This window comes from Conger conger, chromosome 8, assembly GCF_963514075.1.
Source record: "Conger conger chromosome 8, fConCon1.1, whole genome shotgun sequence".
Classification (NCBI taxonomy): Eukaryota; Metazoa; Chordata; class Actinopteri; order Anguilliformes; family Congridae; genus Conger; species Conger conger.
Genome location: NC_083767.1, coordinates 32,073,364 through 32,098,773, shown reverse-complemented (window position 1 = coordinate 32,098,773; position 25,410 = coordinate 32,073,364). Strand labels below are relative to the sequence as shown.

Below are 25,410 nucleotides of genomic sequence, written 5' to 3'. Positions count from 1 at the left end.
CTCAACAGTCCTGGGTCTTCTTTGTCTTATTTTTCATTTCATGATGCGCCAAATGTTTTAAATTGGTGAAAGGTCTGGACTGCAGGCAGGCCAGTTCAGCACCCGGACTCTTCTTCTCCGAAGCCATGCTGTTGTAATAGATGCAGTATGTGGTTTAGCATTGTCTTGCTGGAATATGCAAGGCCTTACCTGAAAAAGACGTTGCCTAGATGGGAGCACGTGTTGCTCTAAAACCTCTATATACCTTTCAGAATTGATGGTGCCTTTCCAGATGTGCAAGCTGCCCATTCCATAGGCCGTAATGCACCCCCATACCATCAGAGATGCAGGCTTTTGTACTGAGCGCTGATAACAAGCCGGATGATCCCTCTCATCTTTAGTCCGGAGGACGCGGCGTCCATGGTTTCCAAAAACAATTTCAAAGTTTGATTCGTCTGACCACAGAACAGTTTTCCACTTTGCCTCAGTCCATTTTAAATGAGCTTTGGCCCAGAGAAGACAACGGCGTTTCTGGATCATGGTCACAGATGGCTTCTTCTTTGTATGATAGAGCTTTAACTTACATTTGTGGATGGCACGGCAAACTGTGTTCACAGACAATGATTTCCGAAAGTGATCCTGAGCCCATGCAGTGATTTCTGTTACAGAATCATGCCTGTTTTTAATGCAGTGCCGTCTGAGGGCCCGAAGATCACAGGCATCCAGTATTGGTTTTCGGCCTTGTCCCTTGCGCACAGAGACTTCTCCAGATTCTCTTAATCTTTTGATTATATTATGTACGGTAGATGATGAGATTTTCAAAGTCTTCGCAACTTTACGTTGAGGAATATTATTCTGAAATTTTTCCACAATTAGTAGACCCAGTTTTCACAGATTGGTGATCCTCTGCCCATCTTTACTTCTGAGAGACTCTGCCTCTCTAAGATGCTCTTTTTATACCCAATCATGTTACTGGCCTGTTGCCAATTAACCTAATTGCAAAATGTACCTTTCTTTTTGGTACTACTTACTTTTCCAGCCTTTTATTGCCCCCGTTCCAACTTTTTTGAGACGTGTTGCTGCCATCAAATTCAAAATTACTTTTTCCTTAAAATGGTACATTTTCTCAATTTAAATATCTGATATGTTTTCTATGATCTATTCTGAATTAAATATGGGTTCATGAGATTTGCAAATCATTGCATTCTGTTTTTATTTAAACTTTACAAAGCAAACTTTTTTTGAATTGGGCTTGTAAATTTCAGAGCTTTTTTCAGGGAACAGGTAATTGGGAAAACATTTTTACAGCTGTAAATTAGGCTTTGAAAGATGATGCAAACAGTTACTCGAGGTGTCCAAACTTGTTGTTGATTTTCAAACCCTGTGTATAAAAGCAGTGTTGGAACGACACCCTCTAGGGCATTATTTGTACAATATTACACTGTAAGCAGAAGACAAGTTTCGGAAAGTCAACAGCTTGCATGATAGGTGACTCACAGGACAATACCTTCAAGCACAGCTTAACGCTGGTCGAAGTAAGCAAGTCTCAGTTTCAACTGTGACAAAAGACTTTAAGCTGCAGGTTTGAGAGGTCGAGTGGCAGTAAGAAAGCCATTGATAACATGTCATTCTAAAACTCTTGACCTTTAGTGTATATACAAATATAGTGTAATTGTAAGGGACCAGACAAAGGGAACCAATTGCAGACTCAGGGACAACGTAATAAGCAGGCTTTAATGACAAAGGGCAGATCCAAAACGTAGTCCAAAAACAGGCAATAATCATAGTCCAAGCAGACATGTACAAGCAGGGCAGGCAGAGCGTAAATGTTGAAAACAGGCAGAGTTAAAAAACCAAGGAGACACACAAGCAAAGGTACAAATCCAAAAATCCAAAGCAGTCAGGCAGAGATCAAATCCAGAAAAATCAGACAGCAAACCAGACACAATACACAGAACCTGACTGTAATGTAATATAATGTAACACTCTTCAAAAGGAATTGATAGACATGCCATGCTTGGTGTAATCACTGTCTGTTCTGTGAGGTTATTTATTTATTTATTTACCAGGGACAGTGCACATTAATGAACATTTACATCCAAAGATGAGGTAGTATGATTATTCATGATTGCAAGTGGTTTTGGTTTGCTTTAAGCCATCTCTTAAGTTTGTTTAAAGGTTAGGTAATTATTTATCTCCCTTAATGACTGAGAACACTGTTTGTCCAAACTTGCTATGTCTGTATTATACAACACAGTCCCCTCTGGTAGTTGCCCTTGTTACCCTGCCGCTGCTGTCCTTCTGCATTATGAACTGACTCAGTGGGGGAGGTGCAAGCCAATGTAAAACCTTAAAGATGAGGCAAGCATCTGCAAAATGTTTTAAACTATCAAAATTAAATAGAGTGTACTATTGAACTGTATGGCAATGGTGCTAGCTATTGGCCTTTCAGTCAAGTGTTTTTAGAATGTTTGTATAGGGACTCGATTGGTTTGAGAGTTGTCATGCTTGCTTGTGACCAACTTGTAAAACAGTATGCTATGTGGGAGAAGACCATTGAAGACCATTGTGTTAGCCAGGTTGGCCACCTTTTTAACATGCTTTTTAAAAGACAGATTTGAATCTAGAATGATTCCCAGGTATTTAAAATCAGACACCACCTTGAGTTTTTCTTTTTCTTAACAAAAGCATCAGGTTGGTGAGTCTCTGTGAGTTTCTGTGAGAAAAACATCAGATACATGACTGCTGTTAGTTTATTTGCAGCTTGTTGTTTTTTGTTTTTAGCATGTACATAAAGAACGGTGTCATCAGCATACACTTGTATATTGACAGGTGGACAGACTAACGGCTGGTCATTAATATATAAGCTGAACAAACAGGGCCTAGTATTGATCCTTGAGGAACAACAATGTTACAGTTAAGGTAAGATGATTGAGTAAACTTGGTTTCCTGTTTGTTAGATATTAATTAATGCCATTTAATGGCATTGGTGGAGAAATTAAAAAGGATAGTACGGATAGACAGGAGTACCTCATGGTTCACAGTATCAAAAGCCTTTTTTAAATCCAGAAAACCTGCATCTATTTCACCAAATTCATCTAATTTTGATTTTACTCTTTCAAGAAAGTAGCAGTTAGCTGTTTCTGTTGAGTGGTTGGTGCTAAATCCGAATTGCATTGAGTGCAGAGGGGTACGGCCTATATTCTAATTGTGGCTACACCGGGGATCGAGCCACCAACCTTGCAGGTCCCAGTCATGTACCTTAACCACTACAGGCCGCCCCCTTGGACTTGACCTGAGTCATGATGTAGGCGGTAGTGTAAACCAAGTCCTTATAACCTGGTAAAGAGGAGTAGTTGGGCCCAGGCATTTAAGTCACAAGTAAGTCTCAAGTAATTTGGTCCAAGTGTCAAGCAAGTCTGTGCTCGTGAGAAGGAATCTCAGCATAGTCTGTGCTTGTGAAAAGGAATCTTGCACAGTGTGTTGCCTGCCTGGTTAGCAGAAAAGATTAGGAGCAGAACCTCCACGGTAGTCTTCTACCAGTACCACGTGCAAGCAGAGGGAAGCAGAACTTTATCTGGAGGTTTAATATGTGGATCATTTAAACTAGGGACTTGGGAGGCAGGGAGGATAGAAATTGTAATGGGCATGCAAGTCCAGTCTGCCCAGATGGAAATGGCAATGGCTATACATAATGGTGAGAGCAATAACAAAATCTTTTCAGGGCAAAAATCAAGTAATGGTGGCTTGTGACAGCAGGGAGTAAGGGAACCGGAGAGGATGTGTAGAAGCAACAGACTGCAATGTCTTAATTTTTATGCTTCTAGCATTTAAACAAAGTTTTTGGAACTTGAGGCAGTTATTATTAGTGGGGGCTATGGCATAGTAGGGATTACAGAGACATTGCCTGGGGATGAAGATGGGGATTAATATAATATAGAGGCTTATTAGGAACGACAGATCCAGTACAAGAGCACTTTATTACTTTATTACACCTACTTATTCATGCGATAATCTAATCAGACAATTATGTGGCAGCAGTGTAATGCATACAATCATGTAGATACGGGTCAGGAGCTTCAGTTTAAAATGCAGCTGTGATCCGACACAATTATATAGAGAATGGAATCAGTGGCATTGTCTATGTGTAGGTTAAAATCGCCGGTTAAAAGAAAACTGTTGTAGCTAATAAGGATAATATTGTTTCTAAGAACTCAGAAACCTGGCACATTGTCTAGGAGGGCGACCTGATGTTCAGAAGAGCCATATTAAGCCTCTCAGTTTTACACATGGGAGTCGTCGGCATCGTGTTGATGGTGATAAAATTACTCTTAATTGAACCCTTCAGAGTGCAATGGAAAGCCTTTTAGAAGATACAACAGTATCAATCAGAAGCATAGTGAAAGGTAGAGGTTGTAACTCACCAGGTGGCAGTTGGCTAATGACGATGGAGGAGGCAACTGGCCAGGGAGGTGTCATGTAATTTGTCCAAGGTGACAAACATGTCTGTCTGGAGGACCCAAGGTGGAAGAGGACGGGATTTGCGCCTGCCACGGCGTTTCCTCCCACAAGCTGCGGTCCAGGGTTCTGTCTGGTGTGGTGTGGAGCTGACAAGAGCATTGGCTCTTACTCCTAGGTGGGGCCAGGGGTCTTCAGCCTGGCTTGGTGCAGCAGTGGCTGGACAGAGGGCGGTGGAGTTCTCCTCTCCAGCTGTAGTAGTAGCAACCATCAGTCGATAAACTGCTATCTAACTTTATCTTGTAGAGGACGGATATTCTCCCCTCCAGCTCTGCGATCCTCCAGCTTAGGCAGACACAGCTCACACACTCAGATGGAGAGGTGAAAGAGGCTGAAAGAAAACTGCCCTGTAAACTTCAGAGACGGACACTTACATTTCCGGGCCTGGAAAGAGCCCGCTGAGATTTAGTAGCATTTTTTTAGACCCAGCCGCTATGGTGGAAATAGCCGGTCATGGGACAGCCCTTACTGACATGCATTGCGTTGGTCCGAGGTGCTGGTTAGCTTGGCTCTCAGCTAGCTGGAAGCTACCAGCAGCTGGGTGTTTTTGGATGTTGTTTTTTAAATCTTGGCTTTACCTCACTTTCATATGTGTAGTGTCACGTTTCAGGTCTGTCTCGCCATGTTTTATGTTTATTCATGTTGTCTTAGTCACGTAGTGTCTTATCATGTATTATGTTAGTCTAGGTTCGTCATGTTGTTTAGTTTATTTCTTGTTACGATTTATTTTCTCGTCATGTCTAGTTATGTTTACGATTATACGATTATATTACCTTGTTATGTTGAATGGTTATCGTCTTAGTTTCGTTCTGTATTATGTTTTGATTTATGTTTATTGTTACGTTAACTGGTCGTTGTTTATGCATACACTTTTACATGTCTTTCCGCAAACCTTGCGTTCCGCCTTTTCTCTCTCGCTCCTTCTGTCATTCACTCCCTAATTATTTCCATTTGTCTATTTACTAAAACGACTAACGCTAGATCAGGATTGGGTAGAAACTAACAAGACTAATCATGTGTTCATGTTACCTTACCTTTCTCGTGCATGTCATTTACTAATTTACTAATGCTAGGGCAGGATAGGTTTATTACTAACGATTACTAATCTCCTTGTTAAACTTGTCATCCATCGCACCTGTTTTCCATTTCCTTGCTACGCTCTAACTAACTGTCTACACCTGTCTACACCCGCATTTATAGCCCAGTCGCGCAACTGTTCTTCGCGAAATTGTCTGCCTCTTGAACTCCAAAGCAACTCTTGAGCATTACTATTATTGATTACACGTTACGATCCAAGCCTGTTTACCGACCATAGTTTATTGATTTCGGTTTTGTTGACCACCGCTTGTTTTTGACCACGTCCTCGCCTACCGTCTTTGTACTTTTGCCTCGCTGATTGTTTTATGGTTTCGACTTCCGCATCTCCCTCGACTACGACTCTGCCTGCCGTCCGCCTGTACTTCAGCCCCGCTGACAGCTCTCCTGCTACCGGACCTCCCTGCACGTTTACCGACTACGAGTTTGCCTCTGCCCTCGGCACCGTGTCTTTTGTTTGTTTATCGTCTGTTTGGCTGGATCTACGTGTATGGACTTTGCTTGTTGTGACTACGCTCCTGGGATTCGTCCCAAATAAAGCCCTGACGGGACTTTATTCCATTATTGTTTCTGAGTCGTGCATTTTGGGTCCAACCCCCACGCACCCGTCTCATGTAGCCTTTTCATTTCTCGTTAGTCTAGCTTAGCAGTGACGATGGTCATGACAGTTCCATCCCAACCACTTGTCCAGTTATGCCAATTTTTTCCAGCCAATTATGTGGAGCCGACAACATTGAGCAAAGCTGATTCTAAAAAATTCACAAAAGCAGATGTAAAAGGATCATCTATATTTTCAAAGTGTATGTTAAAGTCACCTTATATCACCACTTTCTCATACAGAGTAAGGGCCAGGAGGTCTATAGACTGTCACCAGGTACACCTGTACATCTGTGGGCTCAAGGAAGCCTGTTGTGTCACAATAGTCTCTGCCTTCTACCAGAGTTCACATATACTAAGTGACCACTTTATTAGGTACAATAAAAAGCTGTAGACCAGCTTATTACATTATTACATTATTACATTATTGGCATTTGGCAGACGCTCTTATCCAGAGCGACGTACAGTTGACTAGACTACGCAGGAGACAATCCTCCCCTGGAGCAATGCAGGGTTAAGGGCCTTGCTCAAGGGCCCAACGGCTGTGCGGATCTTATTGTGGCTACACTGGGATTAGAACCACCGACCTTGTGTGTCCCAGTCATTTGCCTTAACCACTACGCTAAACTGTATAATCTTTCAGTATTTGTACAGTTACCATGTGTGATTCACACCAGTCAAATAAGCACCACACTAGTTGCTTCTGCAGCACTAGTTATGCAAATATTTAAATATTTCAAATTCAATGTGCTGGAGTATAGTGCGGCGGCACGGATGGTGCAGTGGGTAGCACTGCCGCCTCACAGCAAGGAGGTCCTCGGTTTCCAATCCTGGTTGGCCGGGCCTCTCCACTTTCCTCCCACAGTCCAAAGACATGCAGGTTAGGCTGATTGGAGAGTCTAAATTGCCTGTGGGTATGAGTGTGAGTGAATGGTATGTGTGCTCTGCGATGGACTGGCGACCTGTCCAGGGTCTATTCCTGCCTTTTGCCCAATGCATGCTGGGATAGGCTCCCTCCCAACCCTGTTCAGAATAAGCGGGTTAAGATGATGGATGGATGGATGGATGGAGTACAGTGCCAAAACAACAACAAAAAGTCTCACCAAATACGTATGGACTGTTTATGAAGTCTCCCGTAGTATTTTCTGCCAGTCAGGTGCTTTGCGGTTTTGCTTCATTATGGTGATAATTGTTCGGACATCAACTATAGAGGTCTTTCTTGACTGACCAGCCCCTTTGCAGTTACTGAACTCACAAGTGCAATGTGCATCATCTTCTTAATGATGTTACAATCTATTTATTTTGGTAAGCCTATTGTTTGGCCTTTTTTCCAGCCTCATAATGGCTTCCTTGACTGTAATTGGCACAACACTGGTCCACATATTGATAACAGACTCCAAAGGCAATCAAAACCCTAGAATCAAGACTAGACACTGAAAGCTTTCTTATAACTGAGCTATTGAAGAGATTGAATACACCTGATTAAGCAAAAACAGCAGATAAGGCCCAATTACTTTTGGTCCCTTAAAATGGGGGCTATGTATTAAAAGGGAAAAACATTTATTCCTACATGGATCATCTGATATACAGGTAAATTACTTCAAATTAAAGGTGAGAGTCTGCACTGTAACCTCATAATCATGATCTCCCTTTTTGCCTGTATTTGAACTGCTATTATCAAACTCGGATTGGACTTGTTTTTTTTTACTTGGATTTTGTACCTGCTGCATTGGTTAGCATTATGTTCTGGATTTCCTCTGCTGTAACCCCGTTAACAAACCCCTACTATGAATTTGCTCATCTGTGATAATCTCGTCTGCCTGTACTTGACCAATGCCTGTCTGGCCGTGCAGTTCATCTAGTAAAGATTCTCAATTAGATTACTTCCAGGTCGCTCTTGGTTCCTGTGTTCTGAGCCTTGACAATTTTAAAAGAAACCCAACATTCACCAATATCCAGAACACAACAACGTCTTTCAATTGATTTGTATGTTTTGTATGATTTGTAAGAAGATCAATGAATCACACAGAAATGTCCCATAAATCAGCTAATTGTACCACAGGCAGAAGTGAATTCTAGAAATTGACATTTTCCCCTCACAAATTGACAGTTTCAAATTGAGAAACAGCAAAATGTGAGGGAATCCTTACAGGTTGGATTCATTTGCAAGGGAAACCCCCTCTGGTGGGTCTCCCTGAAATTATTTTATAGGTTAGGATGACTGTTTAAAGTTATCTGTGAAGCACTTTGTTTAGTGCTAAAGCATGTGAAATGTTCTTGTAAATAAATATTGATTTATTGATTAATCATCCCTCTCTCCCTCTGTGCCCCCCCACACGCCCCATGTCTCTCTCTTGCCCTGTAGAGTTGAGGAGAGCTTCAAGACACTGTTCTGGTCCATATTCGGACTGTCTGAGGTGTCATCAGTGGTGCTGAAATATGACCACAAGTTTATAGAGAACATTGGGTACGTGCTCTATGGGATTTATAACGTCACCATGGTGGTGGTGCTGCTAAATATGCTCATCGCCATGATCAACAGCTCATACCAGGAGATCGAGGTGAGAACTTATTTTCTGCTTGGAAAAAAACTGTTGGGTTTTTAATGAAAACTTTACTGATCTCTTATGTGACAGGACAAACACATAGACCACGCATACTGTATGCACACACAGGAAGAACATACACATACACAAGCAAATACACAGCACACATGCACACACAACCATATACACCACAATGGGCCTCATGCAAGAACCACTGGTACGAAAATATTTGTTCTTAAATTCTTTTTGCACAACAAAAAGTCTTAATGTTTTATGCAAATGTTTTAAGGGTATCTGTAACACAGAAATGGCGCAACAATACCAAAATAAGTAGTAGTTTTTGGTAGACCTGCGATATGGCATTGAGATTGGTTTTGAAATGGGTGAAATATTGAGGTTTAAAATGAGCTATTTTGAATGGAAGTGCCAACCAATGCAAACTTATACGACGCTCACAATACAAATTCTCCCTAAAAAATATCAGTAATTATTCATAATTAATAACTGATTAATAATAACCATGTTGAAGTTGACTGTTTTACTCTATTTGAATTGCTATATAATTCAGGATTTATTCACCCAGGTATGTCAAATTCTCATAAACTGTCGTTGAACAACTACAAATTAAGAGTAACTCTGCTGGATTACCAGACATCATTGACATCATCAATAGACTGTAGCCGATACATGTAGGCTTAGCATTAAAGCACCTTCACCTTTCCAATTCCCCTTCCTTAATTGCAAGCAGTATCACTCCATCAGATGCAAAATACAACCTGCTAAATGGCATTATTCGATCACCTGGGAGAGTGCACAACTCATTTTGTGCAAAACTGTGATGGTGATAAGCATCTCAGATGGGCCCAATTTGATGGGTGCATACAGTGACATATTCACCAAACAATTTCTGTTCACAAGACAAGCTTGATTAGGTGACATCTACTGTATTAGCCTAGGCATGTGTACAGCAACCTTCAACACACTGGTCATATGGCCTGGCTTAAATACCCTTGGACACCTTGAGGCACATGTCCATCTTATCTGGGAGGTCCTATCTCTTTCTTACAGGATGACATACAGTGGCTTCAGAAAGCATTCAGACCCCTTCACTTTATTGTGTTGTAGATTTAATTTTAAATGGATAAAAGCCATCAATCTACACTCAGTAACCCACAATGACAAAGTAAAATTTTAGCAAATATATTAAAAATCAACATTTCAAAATCACTCATTTATATACAGTCCCCTCCCGAAGTATTGGAACAGCAAGGAAGGTCAATTCCTTTGTTTTTGCTATGAACTGAAGACAATTGTGTATGAGGTCAAAATTTGTACATGAGAAGACAGATCCAAATTTTAGCTTTTATTTTTTGGTATTTTTATCTAGATTTGTTAAACAATTTAAAGAACATATCACCTTTTGTATCAGACCACCCAATTGTTAGGTGAGCAAAAGTATTGGAACATGTGACTGACAGGTGTTGTTGCTCAGATGTGTCCTGTTAAATTGATTGGGACAACAATAAATAGTTGATTGGGAAAACAATAAATAAAACAATAAATAGTGACTTTGGGAGAAAAGCAAGCCATTTTGAAGCTTAGTAAAGAGGGGAAATTGCACAAGCATTGGGGATAATGTCCTGGCCGCTGGTGTACTGAGCAACAGACAAACAGGTCGACCAAGGAAAACAATAGCAGTTGATGACAGGAACATGTGAAGAAAAAACCCAAAACATCAATAAGTGACATCACAAATAATCTCCACAGGGCAGGAGTGAAGGTATCTCAATCAACCGTTTGAAGAAGACTTAGAGAGCAGCAATATAGAAGCTAAAGCACAAGATACAAACCACTCATCAGTAGTAAGAATCTGAAGGTGAGACGACAATTTGCAAAGAAGTACAGAGATGAGCCACAAAAGTTCAGGAACAAAGTTTTATGGACTGATGAGACCAAGATTTACCTCTAGGAAAGTGATGGAAAGGCCAAAGTCTAGAGGAAGACGGGATCTGCTCATGATCCAAAACATACAAGCTCATCCGTGAAGAACAGTGGAGGAAGTGTCATGGCTTGCGCATGCATGGCTGCTTCTGGAGTGGGCTTACTAATCTTTATTGATGATATAACTCATGATGGTTGCAGCAGGATGAATTCAGAAGTCTACAAAAACATGCTGTCTGCCAACTTTTAATTGGGAGGAACTTCATCATGCTGCAAAACAATGACCAAGAACACACTGCCAACATAAGAAAGGACTTCATTATGGAGAAAAAGTGGAAGATTTTAGACTGGCCAAGTCAATCACCAAACCTTAACACAAAACAAACAACAACTGAAAGAGGCTATATTAAAAGTCTGGAAGAGCATCACAAAAGAAGAATGCAATAGTTTGGTCATGTCAATGGGTTGCAGGCTTGATGCAGTTATTGCAAGCAAGGGATATGCTACCAAATATTAAGTGCTATTCACTATCATTTACTTAAATACTCTCTGTTCCAATATTTCTGCTCACTTAAAAATTGGGTGGACCAAAGGTGCTATGTTCTAAGTAGTTGAACACATTTAGGTGTAAATACCAGGAAATAAAAACTGAAATTCGATCATCTCTTGTCTTGTGTTCATCTTTTTATCTCAACCCCTTCTTTGAGCTTCGCCCCTTTAGGATGACGCAGACGTGGAGTGGAAGTTTGCGCGCTCCAAGCTGTGGCTGTCCTACTTCGACACCGGCAAGACACTCCCTCCCCCCTTCAGCATCATCCCCAGTCCCAAATCATTCTTCCAGTGCCTCTGGAGGGTCTGCTCCCTGCTCCACTGTAAGCATGGCCCACTGAAGAGGGATGTGGAGCTGGGCATGGACAGCTCCAAATCCAGGGTATGAGCCAGGACACCCAGCAATCTGAAGGTGCAGGGAAGGGGAGGGTCGTGGTCCGGAGGGTTGGCCACCCTCATCTCATTGCTCAAGAGGGACTCTTCTAGTCAATTAGATGTCTGCTGTCTGCTACTCTACTTTTAACTTAGATTTTTTTAAAACCATGATGCACATGTGCTGTCCGATCAACAAACTGCCCTCCTTGTAAAACCACACAAACATAATTTTATTTATTCAGTGCTTTCCACGCAGCACATTCAAATACATTTCCAAAACCAGAGTGGCAGACACAACTGAAATGTACAATGTACAGTTAATATCTGTGATATAAAGATAATTTATCTTTTTAGCAGAACATTTAACAAACAATGAAAAGGATGGGGAAAGGATTGTTTGGAAGTATTGCAACTGATAAAGTTGGTAATTCATTTACTTGTTTTTCATGTAGAGTGTTGTGAAAGAGTTATATGCCTCCTTCCTGATTTCCTCTATTATTGTGTATTTGTTACACTGAATGGTTTCATATCTTTAGACAAAATTTAGTATTAGACAAAGGGAAACGGAGTAAACACAAAACACATTTTCTGAAGTTTTATTATATATAGCACACAGAGTACACAGGACCGAAAACAAACATCTCTAGGTGAAAAACACACCCCAACCAGCCACATATTAACTGCAACAAAGACAGCACTTCTGCAATGTCAAAACATTCAGAATAAACATGTGGAAGAGTCTCAGAAAGGACATTGGTTGGTGACCCCTGCCTCAACATGCATATGGTAGCTATTCATCAACAGGGCCCCATGGGCTATCTTCCACTGCAGGTCACCTGACCTCTTAGGAAGTGTGGCCTTTGCTGCCTCAGGTTCTGGATGACTTTCCATAATTGAAGGAATCATGAGTACCGCTCTCCATCCATCCATTATCTCAACCCGCTTATCCTGAACAGGGTCGCAGGGGGGCTGGAGCCTATCCCAGCATACATTGGACGAAAGGCAGGAATACACCCTGGACAGGTCGCCAGTCCATCATAGGGCACACACACCATTCACTCACACACTCATACCTATGGGCAATTTAGACTCTCCAATCAGCCTAACCTGCATGTCTTTGGACTGTGGGAGGAAACCGGAGTACCCGGAGGAAACCCACGCAGACACGGGGAGAACATGCAAACTCCCTGAGTACCGCTCTGTAACAGAAAATTCTTAAGGAGAATGTTCGGTCGTCTGTGTAATTGTGTTATGCAGCAAGACAATTATCCAAAACATAAAAGTCAACTTCCAAATGAAAAGAAAAAAAATCTAAAGTTTTGGAGTGTCCCGGTCATAATCCTGAACCCAATATAGATGCTGTGGCAGGACCTGAAACAATGCAACTATACTAAAAAAAACCAATGTCTGAATTAGCAGTTCTACAAAGAACAGTGGGCTAAAATTATTCCACAGCGATTTGAAAGGCTGATATCTAATTATAGGAAGTTTTTGGTTGCAGTTATTGCAACTAACGGTGGAGCAACCAGTTTTTAAGCTTAAGTGATATTGGAGTTAGATACATGTTTTCATTTAAAGGTGAAAAATAATTATTTTTCATGGCACTGGACATGTAACAGATGCTGTTTTCTGTGCTTTTATCATTTCAGCTGAACCATTTCACCCAGTCCAACCTGCGGAAAGTAGAGTCCCACAGCTTCACAAGTATACTGAACCAGCCCACTCGATATCAGGCAAGAACATGACTGTCCCATTGAGGAGTTTATGAATAGTTTATAAATGTAAACTTCATTTTTCATAGTCTACTTTCCATGTTTTTACAGCAAATAATGAAACGACTAATCAAACGCTACGTGTTGAAAGCACAAGTTGACAAGGAAAATGACGAAGTCAATGAAGGTTTGCCGTTTCTGTTTTGTTTGCTGTCTCAGTAAAAAACATCACAATTTCACTCTGATGCAATAAAGCACACATACCCATTGCATCAGTATGATATAATGCATCCATAGGAAGTGCCGAAGGATGCCTATGATTTCACACAGTGGTGTCGAAAGGGAGCATAGGTTTAATATACACAAACCTGGTTGTATACACAAACTATTGACAGTGGTTTCGTTTTTCCTTTGCCATTCTGTTTCTGTGGCATCTGGTGGTATGCTTACAGCTGCACAAGCTGAAAAAAACTTTTTCCCTAGTGACAGCATTAAGACCGAGACACTTTTTTTTTGATATATCGTAAATTTGTGGGTAAAAATGTAGGGGAGACGGTAGGGGGCACAAACTAACTCAGGGCGTGTTGAAACATGGGTATTTTGCATAAGAATGATGGTTATGATTGCAACATACTTCTCATGTGTTAGTGGCAGGGCGATTTGAAAACTTCATCAAGAGTTAACAATTATGTGTTTTTGCACCATGAAAGTAATGTTTTTCACCAAATTATTTTTAGATTAACTGATGATATGTGGACGCCACATACTGCAAATATAGGCTACGTCATTTAAATAACCGTCTTGTGGGTTATAAGGTAGTAGAGCTTTGACATGTCACTATCCACTATCCTCTTAAACTATCCTCTTATGACCAAACAATTACACAACTGCAACGTTAATATAAATTAGGTCAAAATCAGATAACATTAGCTGCTAAACTACTGTAAAGAACTTCATGAGGATTTTACTGGCACTGTAAGCTCTCCCCCCCCCCCCCCCCCCCCTTTCCCCACACCACTTCAATGAACAATTCACAGCCATCAGCTATGATGGGTGGTCTATGATTATGCTTTGTTAGTGCCTATCCCTTATACTCAATCACTTTGATTAGTGTGAATTGGACCAATAATTTTTGAGAAATTTACCATATTTTTCTGTGAGTGTCATGTGATCGCCTGGATGGGTGGCCATCCATAAACTAGTCTCTGCGTTCAAGGGTGGAGTTTGAGCACCTGTTTCCTTCTGGGAACTACAGGCTGGAGAGTCAAGCCAAACACGTCCATTAACTTCACTGGACGTGTTTGTTTTTATAAGTTTTGCCCCATATCTAGGAAACGGCTACACTGATGCCGATTTAAAAATGCCTGCATCAGAAATGGGGACTCGGTCTCGAGTCACACTTGAGTCACACATAGACAGACTCCAGACTTGACAAAAATGACTTGAGACTCGACTTGGACTTGTCAATAAGGACTTGTAAACAATAAGTCTGCCAAATGGCATCGTGAAATTGAGCCAATGATTATTTTCCAATTATTTATATAAAAGATATGCCTTAGTCAAAACACGCCTTTTAGTTGCAACCATAGCAACACCCTACACTGTATTAGCATAAAGTGCATCTGGAAAGTATGCACAGCGCTTCACTTTTCCCACATTTTGTTATGTTACAGCCTTCTCCAAAATTGAATAAATTCATTTTTTTCCTCAGAATTCCACACACAACACCCCATAATGACAACATGAAAGAAGTTTTTTTGAAATTTTTGCAAATTTATTAAAAATAAAAAACTAAGAAATCACATGTACATAAGTATTCACAGCCTTTGCCATGAAGCTCAAAATTGAGCTCAGGTGCATCCTGTTTCCACTGATCAACCTTGAGATGTTTCTACAGCTTAATTGGAATCCACCTGTGGTAAATGCAGTTGATTGGACATGATTTTCGAAAGGCACACACCTGTCTATATAAGGTCCCACAGTTGACAGTGCATGTCGGAGCACAAACCAAGCATGAAGTCAAAGGAATTGTCTGTAGACCTCCGAGACAGGATTGTCTCAAGGCACAAATCTGAGGAAGGGTACAGAAAAATTTCTGCTGCTTTGAAGGTCTCAATGAGCATAGTGGCCTCCATCATCCGTAAATGGAAGAAGTGCGGAACCACCAGGACTCTTCCTAGAGCTGGCCGCCCGTCTAAACTGAGCAATCGGGGGAGAAGGGCCTTAGTCAGGGAGGTGACCAAGAACCCGATGATCACTCTGTCAGAGCTCCAGCGTTCCTCTGTGGAGAGAGGAGAACCTTCCAGAAGGGCAACCATCTCTGCAGCAATCCACCAATCAGGCAATCATGCCAGGCGTCATGTTTGGAGGAAACCAGGCACCGCTCATCACCTGGCCAATACCATCCCTACAGTGAAGCATGGTGGAGGCAGCATCATGCTATGGGGATGTTTTTCAGCGGCAGGAACTGGGAGACTAGTCAGGATTGAGGGAAAGATGAATGCAGCAATGTACAGAGACATCCTGAATGAAAACCTGCTCCAGAGCACTCTTGACCTCAGACTGGGGCGACGGTTCATCTTTCAGCAGGACAACGACCCTAAGCACACAGCCAAGATATCAAAGGAGTGGCTTCAGGACAACTCTGTGAATGTCCTTGAGTGGCCCAGCCAGAGCCCAGACTTGAATCCGATTGAACATCTCTGGAGAGAGTGACTGTTGATAAATTGAACCCCTGCATCCTGTGTTGAAAGGGGGAACATACACTGTATACACTGTATTCACTTGAGACAGACGTTAAGCTACTGTAGTTTCTACTGTATGTAAACGGCGGGGAAGCATTAGCATTAAAATAGATTTTAAAAATTAATCTGCTGAGGGAGACAACACTTGAGGACAGCTGCATTAAATTTTTTTGCTGAAAAAGTGCCACAACCAATGGCGTGGGGGCTTATTCAGATTGTTTGCATATAGCTGCCCAAATTGCACTCCAGACAAGCTATCACTAAAACTCTGTATACTATCCATCCATCCATCCATCCATCATCACCCGCTTATCCGGAGTCGGGTCTCGGTGGCAGTAGGCAAAGCCAGGTATTCCAGGCGTCCCTCTCCCCAGCAACGCATTCTAGCTCCTCCTGGGGGATCCCGAGGCGTTCCCAGGCCAGGAGAGATATATAATCTCTCCAGCGGGCTCTGGGTCTCCCTCGGGGTCTCCGCCCAGTTGGACGAGCCCGGAAAACCTCCAAATGGAGGCGCCCGGGAGACATCCTGATCAGATGCCCAAACCACCTCAATTGGCTCCTTTCGACGCGAAGGAGCAGCGGCTCTACTCCAAGCTCCCTCCGGATGTCCGAGCTCCTCACCCTATCTCCAACACCCACAGGAAACGTGCTTGACTTTGTGCCGAGAATGCGGACACAGCTCTCACTTTGGTTATACAGGGACCGGATGGCTCGTAACAACTCAACAACAAATATTTAAGAAGCAAATATTCAAACGTTACACTCCTGGGAGGTTTTCTCCCCTTTGTCATTGCTTTTTGGGCCAGAGTTCTACCAGATGAATTTGGGACAGGCAGATGCAGTTCCTTTTGATGGCGAGAGACCTAACCAGCATAGCCAGATGGAAAATAATTAATTAACCCACAGCTAATGTTACGTCTCACGTATATGTGTAAATATGTGCTTCATTTCAAAGCAATCATATTATAATGTTTTGACATATTTCCTCCCCAGTCAAATATTATTAGCACACTCGGAGGAAAAATAACATTTACAATATATATAATATAAATAAATAATATCTAGAAGCAGGAAATTTGAATATGATCAATTGATGTCTGTATTCAATGGAATAACAATCGCTGGTTTAACTCACACTCAGCATATAAACAAAAAGGTTGTTATAAACAAAAGTGTTCTTTATTGTAATTACCATAGACCTGCTCATTGAGTGTATAATCTAGCATTCTAGCATTTGACTGGAGAGATAGTAAATGTATAAAAAATTACTATGGGTGCTACTTCATACACTGCTCCAGGGTGACGCTGCCCTTGTGTTCAGATCTAGCATCAGATTTCCCAACCACAATTCAAATGTTAACCATTGTAGCCTACAATATAATGCTAAGCTGATCCTGCACATCATTATTTGTGAAATGACAGTTATTGCCAGTACAAAGTTATGAATACTTCTAGTTTACTGAATCTTTAGATAGTTTTGGAGGAGCTGTATGTGGGCCTATATTAGAAAAACAACACTCTGCTGCTCTCTAATGTCAGAACATTGCAAGTATTTCAGACAGAAACACATTTGCCACCTGGTGGTGGTAATAGCCCAAAAATATATGTAAATTTGCCACCTGTAAATGTAAAATATATGTAAAATCTCCTGAGGCAGAAGCGCCAAATGAAGGAAACCACTGTACTAAACTACTTTTTCTTTATATCAGAGTACCTTACTCTATTTAACCCTTTCCACTTTGGTCCCCTAGAAGGGAATTTCAGCCTATTTTGTACTAGTCTGTAAGTGCTAGTCTGTAAGTACTAGTCTGTAAGTGCATCATTCTGACCAGGTGTTTAGTATCGCTGCGGGTTTTCCTCTAGACGCGGTAACGTTGATTTTTAAATTGCTCATTTGAACAGCAAGGGTTAGGGCTTGAGCCAGGTTGTTTGTCTATTACCTGTTAATCACTTCTACTGGTTGCATACTTGTAGAGTGATTGAACATTTGTCTTAAATAACTTAAATAGCTGTGGAATTTATCAGTAGATTAGCTTTGATTTGGTATTGCTTGTGAGCAATTGTAGGCCATTTAAATAGGCGTGTCAGAGCGACGCTAGCGTATATTAGACTGGCGAAAGTTGTCCTTAGTCAGTAAGTGCATCATTCTGACCAGGTGTTTAGTATCGCTGCGGGTTTTCCTCTAGACGCGGTAACGTTGATTTTTAAATTGCTCATTTGAACAGCAAGGGTTAGGGCTTGAGCCAGGTTGTTTGTCTATTACCTGTTAATCACTTCTACTGGTTGCATACCTGAAGAGTGATTGAACATTTGTCTTAAATAACTTAAATAGCTGTGGAATTTATCAGTGGATTAGCTTTGATTTGGTATTGCTTGTGAGCAATTGTAGGCCATTTAAATAGGCGTGTCAGAGCGACGCTAGTGTATATTAGACTGGTGAAAGTTGTCCTTAGTCAGTAAGTGCATCATTCTGACCAGGTGTTTAGTATCGCTGCGGGTTTTCCTCTAGACGCGGTAACATTGATTTTTAAATTGCTCATTTGAACAGCAAGGGTTAGGGCTTGAGCCAGGTTGTTTGTCTATTACCTGTTAATCACTTCTACTGGTTGCATACCTGTAGAGTGATTGAACATTTGTCTTAAATAACTTAAATAGCTGTGGAATTTATCAGTAGATTAGCTTTGATTTGGTATTGCTTGTGAGCAATTGTAGGCGATTTAAATAGGCGCGTCAGAGTGTCGCTCCGTCCCAGTTTGTGATGTTATGTTTCACCCCATCCCAGTCTGCTATCTCCCTCGAAGACCCCCCCTGCGACGTGGGCCTCCACGGCGTCGGAACCCCTCAAACCTCAGCTATCCCCCGCTGACCCCCTGTGAGGACTTTGCTGTCACAGGGGGACTATGGAACTGCCAGTCTGCCACTCGGAAGGCTGACTTCATCCCTGCGTATGCCTCCCTCCAGTCCCTACAATTCCTTGCCCTCACGGAGACCTGGGTCACACCTAACAACACCGCCACTCCCGCTGCCCTCTCATCCTCCTTCTCCTTCTCGCACACTCCCCGGCCTTCAGGCCGTGGCGGTGGTACTGGTCTTTTAATTTCCCCCACGTGGAAATTCTCTGTTCTCCCCCTCTCTGACCTGTCCATATCCACTTTTGAATTCCATTCTGTTGCAGTATCCTACCCTACTAACCTTTTCATTGCAGTTATCTACCGTCCTCCAGGGCCCCTGGGAAACTTCCTTGATGAGCTAGACACCCTTCTCAGCTCCTTCCCTGAGGATGGCACCCCACTGATTCTCCTTGGAGACTTCAACATCCACCTAGAAGCCTCCCAGTCTGCTGCCTTCCTACCGCTAATCCACTCCTTCGACCTCTCCCTGCAACACTCTCCTCCAAACCACAAGGCGGGCAATGTCCTAGACCTTGTCTTTGTGAGGAACTGCTCATGCTCCGATTTCACGGTTACCCCTCTGCATACATCTGATCACCACTTCATCTCATTCTCCCTCCCTCTTCCTCCCCATCCTCCTCCCCCTCCTCCCACCCACACTTCCTCAGCCCGCCGTAACCTCCGCTCCCTCTCACCCTCTTCCTTTGCCAGCACCGTCACCGCCTCACTCCCCCCTCTCGAATCCTTCTCCAAACTCCCCGCTGACTCTGCATCTGCCACCCTCCTTTCATCTCTCTCCTCCGCCTTTGACTCTCTCTGTCCCCCTGTCTCAAAGCCGCCTCGCACATCCCCTCCCAGTCCTTGGATATCTGACACCCTCCGTACCTCCAGGGCCAGCCTCCGCGCAGCGGAGAGGAAGTGGGGGAAATCCAGAGACGCTTCAGACCTCACGACTTACCAGTCTCTCCTGGCGGCATTCTCTTCCGATGTCACTGCCGCCAAAGCAAAATACTATCAAACACAAATTCACTCGACAGAGACTGCGCTCCTCTCCGTCAGTGAGTCGCTCCATGCCGCACGAGCAGCCTCCCTCTCCTCTGTCCTCATTCTTCTAGATCTCTCTGCTGCCTTCGACACTGTGGATCACTCCATCCTCCTGTCTGCCCTGTCAGCAACGGGCATCTGTGGCACAGCCCTGGACTGGATTGAGTCCTACCTCTCTGGTCGCTCCTTCCAGGTTGCCTGGGCTGGTTCGGTATCGACACCTCGGCCCCTCGCCACAGGAGTTCCCCAGGGCTCAGTCCTTGGCCCGCTTCTTTTTTCTCTTTACACTCGCTCCCTTGGCCCTGTGATCACTGCACATGGGCTATCCTACCACTGCTACGCGGACGATACCCAACTCTTCATCTCGTTCCCGCCGTCTGATACGCAGGTTTCAGCCTGTATCTCTGCTTGCCTGAGGGACATCCAGAGCTGGATGGACAACCACCATCTAAAGCTCAACCCAGGTAAAAACTGAAATGATATTCATCCCTGCTAATACCTCTCCCCACCTGGATCTCTCCATTTCCCTCGGGGATACCACACTCACGCCGTCACCCAGTGCAAGGAACCTCGGCGTGGTGATGGACAGCAGACTGTCCCTTTCCGAGAACATTGCGGCGGTGACCCGGTCTTGCAGGTTCTTCCTATACAACATACGGAGAATCCGCCCCTTTCTCACCCCCTACTCGACCCAGCTCCTGGTCCAAGCGATGGTTCTGTCCCGCCTGGACTACTGCAATTCCCTCTTGGCTGGCCTCCCAGCGTCCGCCATCAGACCCCTCCAACTCATCCAGAATGCAGCAGCTCGTCTGGTCTTCAACCTTCCCAAATACTCACACGTCACCCCCCTGCTTACTTCCTTCCACTGGCTGCCTGTCATGGCTCGCATCAAATTCAAAACATTGGTGCTAGCCTTCCAAGCAGTTAAAGGGTCTTCCCCAGCTTATCTGCAAAAAATCATCAGACCCTACACCCCTGCCAGACCTCTTCGTTCAGCCTCCACAGGCCGCTTGGCACCTCCCCCTCTCAGAACCTCCACCTCACGCTCATGACTACTGTCTGTTCTGGCTCCACGGTGGTGGAACGAACTCCCCGTTGAGGTCAGAACTATAGAATCTCTCCCCACCTTCAAGCGCAAGCTGAAGACACTCTTCAGGTAATCCACTCTTCAAGCAGCACCTCTCCCCATCCCTCCCTACCTCCCTGTGAACCTTAATTGTTGTCTCTGTGACTTGCTTTGTGTATCGGTATTTTTAGTTGGTCAGGTAAGCAGTGTTTGGATAGTTAACTTTGGTCACTTTCGCTCTGTTTGTTTGTTTGTTCAAAAAAAAAAAAAAAAAAAAAAAAAAATGGCTCTTGTCCTTATCTTTGTTGTACAGGTAGCAGTTGAAATTGTACTTCCCTCTAGGGTCTTTCAGCGAACTTATCCCTGGTTATGGGTATGCACTTTGTTGTACGTCGCTCTGGATAAGAGCGTCTGCCAAATGCCAATAATGTAATGTAATGTAATGTAGTCTTATAAAAGTGTCAATATCTCAAAAAATCTTAAAAGCGTCTTGTACCATTCAGAAATTTCAGACAGAACAGATTTATGTCAGAGCATGTACATACAGTGTACTCAAAACATACAATAAAAAAAAGAATACAAAACGTCATGTATTTATAGTTTAGCACTGAATATCTCAATTACTGAGTCAAGGACAAACCCAGAATTACTTTAAATTTGTGCAAAAAGATTTGCTAGAGATATCTATAGGCATTCAAATTCCACACAAGTTTTCCCAAAACTGCACCCAGATGTCCTTAAGTGTCCCCAAATCCCCTCCAAATGTGAAACATCTGCATATAGTTTTGTCCAGACACATGAATGAGAAAAGCTTACTTTTCTATTAAACCCAATTTTTTATACAAAATGTAAAGCAAATTAACGTTCATGTGTGTTTTATTCACATATCTGAGAGTATGTTTAATAAAGCATTCCCAAGCTATCGAAAAAGCTCTCCAAAAAGGACCACTCACCCTAACGAACCTGCATCACATTTAAAATTGAAATTTATTTCAAAATTTGGTTAACCAGAGCCCCATTAGCCTCGTTAGCCAGTGAAATTATGGGTTTAGCTATGGACAATGCAAACGCTCACTTGATGTTTACACAGATCTGCTTATTCAGTCTGCAATGCGAATGCAGCCATATTCCTAAACTGTCTATCACCTGAATATGACACATTATACCTTGTTGGAAAGGGTAGGAAACCCTGTACAAGAAGATGTTTTACATCAGTTCCGTAATGAACTGAAATGACCTAGCGATGCATTTACACAACAAGTAGTCCAACAATGAATTTGGTCAGGTATAGTCCCGGCAAAAACATAGTTCTCTCGAAAATGGCTGAACGGATTTGTCACGTTTCAGGTCTGTCTTGCCATGTTTTATGTTTATTCATTTTGTCTTAGTCACGTATTGTCTTATCATGTATTGTTATGTATTGTATATGTTAGTCTAGGTTTGTCATGTTGTTTAGTTTATTTCTTGTTACGATAAATTGTCTTGTCATGTCTAGTTATGTTTTCATTACGATTATTTTACCTTGTTATGTTGAGTGGTTATCGTCTTAGTTTGTTTAGTGTGAGACGGGTGCGTGGGGGTTGGACCCAAAATGCACAACTCAGAAACAATGAGTAGATAAAGTCCCGTCAGGGCTTTATTCGGGACGAATCCCAGGAGAGTGGTCAAAACAAGCAAAGTCCGTACACGAAGATCCAGCCAAAGAAATAGTAAACAAACAGAAAGCACGGTGCCGAGGGAAGAGGCGAACTCGTCGTCGGTAGACGTGCAGGGAGGTCCGGTAGCAGGAGAGCTGTCAGCGAGGCAGAAGTACAGGCGGACGGCAGGCAGAGGCATAGTCGAAGGCGAAGCAGAAGTCGAAACCATAAAACAAACAGCGAGGCAAAGGTACAAAATCGGTAGGCGAGGACGTGGTAAAAAACAAACGATGGTCAGCAAAACAGAAATCAATAATCGGTGGTCGGTAAACAGGCTTGGATCATAACGTGTAATCAATAAAGGTAAATGCTCAAGAGTTGCGTAGATAAACCAGAGGCAGACAATTTTGTGAAGAGCAGTAGTGCGACTGGGCTATAAATGCAGGTGTAGACAGGTGTAGACAATCAGTTAGAGAGCAGCAAGGAAATGAAAAACAGGTGCGATAGATGACAAGTTTAACAAGGTAATTAGTAATTGTTAGTAATAAACCTATCCTGCCCTAGCATTAGTAAATTAGTAAATTACATGCACGAGAAACGTTCTACCCAATCCTGATCTAGCGTTAGTAGTTTTAGTAAATAGACAAATGGGAACAATTATGGTGTGAATGACAGAAAGAGAGAGAGAGAAAAGGCGGAACGCAAGGTTTGCAGAAAGACATGTAAAAGTGTATGTTTAAACAGTAACCAGTCTATGTAACAATAAACATAAATCAAAACATCACACAAAACGAAACTAAGACGATAACCACTCAACATAACAAGGTAATAAAATCGTAACGAAACATAACTAGACATGACGAGAAAATAAATCGTAACAAGAAATAAACTAAACAACATGACGAACCTAGACTAACATAATACATGATGAGACAATACGTAACTAAGACAAATTGAATAAACATAAAACATGGCAAGACAGACCTGAAACGTGACAGGACCCCCCCCTTAACGACCGACTCCTGGGGGTCCTTTGAATTTGTCAGGGTGGTCGTGATGGAAGTCCTTGATCAATGTCTTATCTAGGATGAGACTGGGGGGGACAAAGGGGGTGAGAGGATACAGGGTTAATACATGATACATGGAATGTGGGATGAATTTTAAGTGAAGCAGGGAGTGACAGTTTAACAGAGGATGGATTGATAATGGTGTGGATTTTAAAGGGACCAATGAAGCGGGGTTGTAGTTTGTGAGATGTGGCTTGGAGGGGAATGTCCTTAGTGGACAACCAAATGGAGTCACCTGGTTTGTAAGCTGGAGCTGGTGTGCGGTGGCGATCAGCGAAACGCCGATTACGGTCTGCCGTGCGTAAGAGCACGGCCCTGGCATCTCTCCAGATCTTGGCGCAACGCTTCATGTGGGTGGCGAGGGAGGGAACAGCGATCTCAGCTTCCTGGTCCGGAAACAGTGGAGGTTGGTAGCCCAGAGAAATCTCGAAGGGAGATTTTCCGGTGGCGGCGCAGGGTAGGGTGTTGTGCGCATACTCAACCCAGGTAAGCATCTTGCTCCATGAAGCCGGATTCTGGTTGGAAACACAACGAAGTGCGGCTCCCAAATCCTGGTTGGCCCTCTCGGTCTGCCCATTGGACTGGGGGTGATAGCCCGATGAGAGGCTGGCCGTGGCACCGAGGGCCAGGCAGAAAGCCCTCCACACTTGGGAAATGAATTGTGGGCCCCGGTCGGACACAATGTCAGCGGGGATTCCGTGGATGCGGAACACTTCTCGAATTAATACGTCAGCAGTCTCTTGGGAGGTAGGTAATCCAGGTAGGGGGATGAAGTGGGCTGCTTTACTGAAGCGATCCACTACGGTGAGGATGGTGGTGTTACCTTCGGAAGGTGGAAGTCTGGTGACAAAGTCCACCCCAATGTGGCTCCAGGGTCGGCTGGGCATGGGCAGAGGTTGGAGCAGACCAGCAGGGGCTTGGTGGGAGGCCTTGCTTCTGGCGCAGGTAGTGCACGCCTTGATGAAGCGCCTGGTGTCCGGGATCGTGGAGCTCCACCAAAACGTACGTTTAAGCACCGCCAAGGTGCGGGTAAAGCCGGGATGGCAAGACAAGAGGGACGAGTGAGCCCATTAAATCACCGATGTCCGGGCAGCAGATGGGACGTAGAGACGTGTTCCCGGGTTGGATCTGGGATCGGGTTCCTCCCGTAGAGCCCTCTGGATCACCGCCTCAATCTTCCAGGTTACGGAACCAACGATGCAGGAACCCGGGAGGATGTTAGCCTGGCGTGAGTTTAGTCTCTTGGCCGTCTGGAGGTAGGCTAAGTTCTTATGATCGGTCCAGACGATGAAAGGCTTCTCGGATCCCTCCAGCCAGTGCCTCCACTCCTCCAGAGCCAATTTGACTGCGAGAAGTTCCCCACGTCGTAATTCCTCTCTGCTGGTGAGAGCTTCTTGGAGAGAAAGGCGCAAGGATGCAGCCGATTGTCAGAGGACGAAACTTGCGAAAGCACGGCTCCCACCCCAGTGTTGGATGCATCAGTCTCCACCACAAACTGGCGAGTGGGATCGGGATGCACCAGGATAGGAGCGGAGGAGAAGAGTCTCTTAATGTTGGCAAATGCCCCCTCAGCTTCGGAACCCCAACGGAATGGCAAGGCAGTAGACGTCAGTTTGGTGAGGGGGGAGACCACCTGGCTGTAGGATCTA

General features: G+C 43.4%; 1 protein-coding gene across 1 annotated transcript in view; it reads left to right on the top strand.

Annotated features, from left to right (window-relative positions):
* The window catches only part of LOC133135016 (short transient receptor potential channel 3-like), a 64,825-nt gene that overhangs the window by 31,279 nt on the left and 8,136 nt on the right, over positions 1-25,410 (top strand). The window contains exons 8-11 of the mRNA XM_061251747.1: positions 8,555-8,750; positions 11,398-11,607; positions 13,250-13,333; positions 13,424-13,499. Of these exons, the coding sequence (XP_061107731.1) occupies positions 8,555-8,750; positions 11,398-11,607; positions 13,250-13,333; positions 13,424-13,499 (566 nt within the window). The remainder of the gene's footprint in view (positions 1-8,554; positions 8,751-11,397; positions 11,608-13,249; positions 13,334-13,423; positions 13,500-25,410) is intronic.